The sequence below is a fragment of the Capra hircus genome, chromosome 25, assembly GCF_001704415.2.
Source record: "Capra hircus breed San Clemente chromosome 25, ASM170441v1, whole genome shotgun sequence".
NCBI lineage: Eukaryota > Metazoa > Chordata > Mammalia > Artiodactyla > Bovidae > Capra > Capra hircus.
In genome coordinates, this window is record NC_030832.1 from 26,388,137 (window position 1) to 26,392,812 (window position 4,676).

The 4,676-nt window shown below is 54.2% G+C and overlaps 1 protein-coding gene across 2 annotated transcripts; it reads left to right on the forward strand.

Annotated features, from left to right (window-relative positions):
* C25H16orf54 (chromosome 25 C16orf54 homolog) lies at window positions 1,571–4,443 on the forward strand. 2 transcript variants are annotated; one of them, XM_005697694.3, is made up of 2 exons: window positions 1,571–1,891; window positions 2,507–4,443. In XM_005697694.3, exons 1-2 carry the CDS (start codon window positions 1,865–1,867, stop codon window positions 3,161–3,163), a joined length of 684 nt encoding a protein of 227 aa, XP_005697751.2. In that variant the 5' UTR covers window positions 1,571–1,864; the 3' UTR covers window positions 3,164–4,443. The 2 variants fall into 2 exon arrangements, with proteins under 2 accessions (XP_005697751.2, XP_017896543.1); XM_018041054.1 differs by having other exon boundaries at window positions 1,572–1,838.

The window sequence follows — 4,676 nt, forward strand, 5'->3', positions numbered from 1 at the left end:
GATTTTTTTTAGAGACAGATAATTTATAAGAAAACAGATAAAACAATTTTCAGATTTTATTTACTTGGAATTTATTTTAAAAAGAAAACCTTTTTAATGCCATGAATACGTGTAACATAAAATTTACCATCTTAATTATTTGTACATATCCAATTAAGTTCAGGTTTTATTTTAAGGTCTATAGTCTCATCCAATTCTAATCTCATTGCGTTGCACGCAGGTCATAAGGCACAGAGCCTTGGGACTCTCCTTCCTCCTACTCTCACCCCTGCCACATTTTGTACTCCTTCTGGCCCTTCCCTCAAAACCACGAGGATAAAGCAGTCTGAGTCAGGCTGCCTTTGTGATCACCTTTTGTAATACATTAACGTTTCAACATATTTTTGGTAGCCCTTCACATTAAATGGCTGTCATTTTGCAAAATGAAATATGTGTTCCTAGGAAGTGTTGTGCTGTATACAGGTTGTTTGCCAGAGAAGGGATTTATATCTATAATCCCCCCGTCCTCCGATGGACTTGAGGTGTAAGACTTAGGGCACAACATGTAACTTGTTTAGGGCTTATCTGTCCTCTGTCAGTGAGGGAGTCGAACTAGACAATCTGTGAAAGGCTCAAAGTCTAGGAACTGATGATGTTCTCCTTGACCCCCAGCGCTAAGGGAAAGGAGCCGAGATGGCAAGTGTGCAGTCTTGGTGGTTTTGCTCAGTTGTGTTCGACTCTTTGTGACCCCATAGACTGCAGCACGCCAGGCTTCCTTGTCCTTCACAATCTCCTGGAATTTGCTCAAACTCATGTCCATTAAATTGGAGACGCCACCCAACCATCTCATCCTCTGTCACCCCCTTCTCCTGCCCTCAATCTTTCCCAGCATCAGGGTCTTCCCAATGAGTCAGCTCTTCCCGTCAGGTGGCCAAAGTACTGGAGCTTCAGCTTCAGCATCAGTCCTTCAATGAATATTCAGGGCTGATTTCCCTTAGGATTTGACTGATTTGATCTCCTTGCAGTCCAAGGGACTCTCAGGAGTCTTCTCCAGCAGTACAGTTCAAAAGCATCAATTCTTTGGCTCTCAGCCTTCTTTATGGTCTATGGTCTCATATCCCTACATGACTACTGGAAAAACCGTAGTTTTGAGTATACAGACATTTGTCAGCAAAATCACCTCTCTGCTTTTTAATGTGCTGCTTAGGTTTGTCATAGGAGCAAGCATCTTTAATTTTCATGGCTGTAGTCACGTCCACAGTGACTTGGAGACAGGCCTAAGCACATTTTTTAACCGGGATCCTTCCCAGAAGCCTGCCATTTTTGCTACCTGAGTCTCACCTCATAGCTATTTTCCAACTGAAATTGGGGCTACATGGTCTGAAGAAAAGGAGATATATGTCCATGAAAAACACGGAGAAGGTGGGGCAAGCAGGAGGGGGTAGGGGCAGATAGCAAGAGGGGGATTGGGGGAGGGCCCAGTGGGCAGGGCAGGGCCACAGCAGCCTCCTGGGAGCAAGTAGAGGGGGCCACCTTGGTGGCCGGGATGGGCTCTGTCTCTCTAGGCTTCCGCTTACGTGTTCTGAGGTCTGGGGGCTGGCTATAGGGTGACACAGAGCTGCTGCCCATTCCGGCCCCACCCCTTGCCAGGAAACGCCTCCCCGCCCGCAGTGACCACATCCCCCAGCAGGTTGCCTGGGAAACGCTCCGCAGGGGCTGGGGGATCCAGGGCACAGTTGCCCAGCAACAGGTGGTGCCCTCCCTTCCGCCCTCATGTGAGGCAACTGTCCAGCACCCTCTGCTCACACAGGAAGAGCGGCTCCGACGGAGAGTCAGGAGCCCGGGATCCACCGCCTAAGGTGAGGAGCACAGGAGGCCCCTGAAGATGGGGGACCAGGGGGCCCGCCAGGAGGTGAGCAGATACAAACAAGGGAGATGGGGTCAGGCAAGACTGGGCAAAGCCGGAGAGGCGGGGACGGGGGTAGAGGTGGCACCTGAGACCTGGCACAACAGCAAACCCAGGGGAGCCTGCAAAGAGCAAGACCAGCTCCAAGGAGGGTTGTGAAGGCCAAGGAGCACCCAGGGTGCCGGAGCTGGGCCCACACACAGGGGCAGGGCTGGGATAGGTCTCACTTCCTCACCCGGCACTTCCTCTTCCAGGCAAGACCTGAGGGGGGCTGAGAGGGGAGGAGAGGAGCCCTCAGGGCCCTTTGAGTTTGATCTGAGGGACCCTGGATTCTGGGAGGAAAATACAGCTTCCAGGAAGGGCCTGGGGACTCTGAGCAGGAGGGCCTAGCTGCAGACCCAGGGGGGCCCTGTCTCTCTGGCCGCCTGGCTCCTTCCCACCCTTTCTGGGTCTCCGGGCTCCTCTATCTTCGTGGGTCTGTTTCTCGCCCAGATGTCTGGGAGCCCAGCTGCCCTCTGTCTCTCTCCTCCCCGTGTTCACACACCTGCGGCCCCCCTCTGTCTCTCCTGGTGGTATCAACCTTGTCTCAGGCGCTTCCTCTCCTGACCGCTGTCTCCTCAGATGCCTCCAACCCCAGAGCCGCCCTCGGGGCAGACAGAAGCCTCCTCATGGGCCCCGCTGCCCTGTGGACCCTGCATCCCCATCATGGTGGCCCTGGCCACGCTGGCAGCCGTCTTCCTCCTGGCCACAGCCGTGCTGGCCGAACGCCTGTTTCGCCGCTCCCTCCGGCCAGACCCCAGCATCCGCGCACCCACCCTCGTGTGGCGCCCCGGAGGAGAGCTGTGGATCGAGCCCATAGGCACGCCTCGAGAGCGCTCTGAGGACTGGTATGGCTCGGAGGTCCCCCTGCTGACGGACAATGCCCCAGACCTGCCAGCCCAGGGGGGCACCTTGGAGGCACGAGCGACAGCCCCACCCTCCCCCTCAGCCCCACGCCCCCCTCCCAGCAGCCTGGTCTCCCAGACCCCAGCCAATGCCCCAAACCGGAGCACCTTCTGGGGGCCCCAGGTCTGGGACGAGAGGCCCCAGGCCCCAGGCCTGGTGAGCTGGGCTGAGCCTGAACAGAGGCCAGAAGCCAGTGCATATCCCGGGAGCCCCCAGGCTCGGAGGGTGCGGCCAGGAAGCCCGGATCTTGAGTGGGGCCTGCAGCCTCGGGTCACCCTGGAGCAGATCTCAGCATTCTGGAGGCGTGAAGGCCGAAGCAGCGTGGGTTTCTGAATTCCCAGGGCCTGCCTGGAGGACTGGCCTTCCAGAGACCCTGGGGGGAGGCCCAACCTCAGAGGGATCTTAAGATCCTGAGGCTCCCAAGAACTCGAGCTGACACCTGAGGTCCCCTTGGAGGAATGCCCTTCCCAGGCCTTTTACTTGTGGATTTCGGTTCCCCTGGATCTGGGCCTGGGAGGCCTGGATGTGGACAGAGCAGGAACTCAGTGGTGTCTTTGCTTAGCTGTTGAGGGCTGTGGCACAGAAAACTGGATTTGGGGCTGTCTCTGGTGACTCAGGCAGTAAAGAATCTGCCTGTGATGTGGGAGACCCAGGTTCGATCCCTGGGTCGGAAAGAACCCCTGCATAAGGAAATGGCAACCCACTCCAGCATTCTGGCCTGGGAAATCCCACGGACAGAGGAGCCTGGCGGGCTACAGTCCATGGGGTTGCCAAGGGTCTGACACAACTGAGTGGCTAATACTGCATCAGAAGCTGCCAAGATCACACTTTGGATTAAGAACTCAAGGTTCCAGACAGGAAGGAAATAGCATCAACACAGCGGCTTCCTCCCTTCTTCTGCGTGTGCCTGAGATGCCGACACCGGAGTGAAGGGTCCTATAGATGCTGAAGAACAGACTGTGGTGATGACGAGTGTCAGCCACTAGCAGGAGAGACAGGAATTCAGCTTCCCAGGCCACCCCCCATCCCAGCAGAAAAACACATACAGAGAGGTCAACATCCAACAGAGCATCTTATTAGATACAAACTGTGGCTTTGGCCCCCAGCTGGTGACAGGAGGCCCTCTCTTGCCTGCAGTGGGATCTACAGTCTGAAAAAGGCCAGCAGGCAGCAAGTCCTCTTGAGGCGTCCCATCTTAGCCCTCTGGATCTTACCCCTCCACAAGTGGGGAGGCCCGATCCAAGGAGATCTGAGTTTGATCCAGTGCGGAAGGAACACTCTCCTGGAACAAGGCAGCTCCTAAAACAGCGTCCCTGGCCATCTTCCCTCCCAGCTTGTTAGCCAGAGCTGCCCCAAGATGGGCTTACTTATAATGCTCCACCCCACAAAAATGGAGCCCCCATATCTGTATCAGCTGACCTCCCCTTTGGGCATGGAGCCAAGAGTTGGGGGTGAGGTGGGGGCAGGCTAAGGAATTTCCATTCCCTGGGATCTGACTTCTCAAACCTCAGTCCTGAATGTTAGGATTTCTGCCATATCAGTTGACCACCTGTACTTTATATTTTTCTTTACACATGGCTTACTGTTTGCTTAATAAATTTATTTTACAAGAACTCTGTTGCATATCATTTCTGTAAATGGACAACCAAGTACCATTGGCCAGAAATAGAAGGTTAAACATGGAAATAAATACAATGTAAACAAAGATATCAAGTTCTAAGTAGACTTGACTTCCTGCTGGAGGCATTGACCTAGAGATTTGCCCTTTCTTTGTTAAAAGGATCAACAATGTTGTTGAGTTGATAAATCCTGTCCGACTCTTTTCGACCCCGTGGACTGTAGCCTA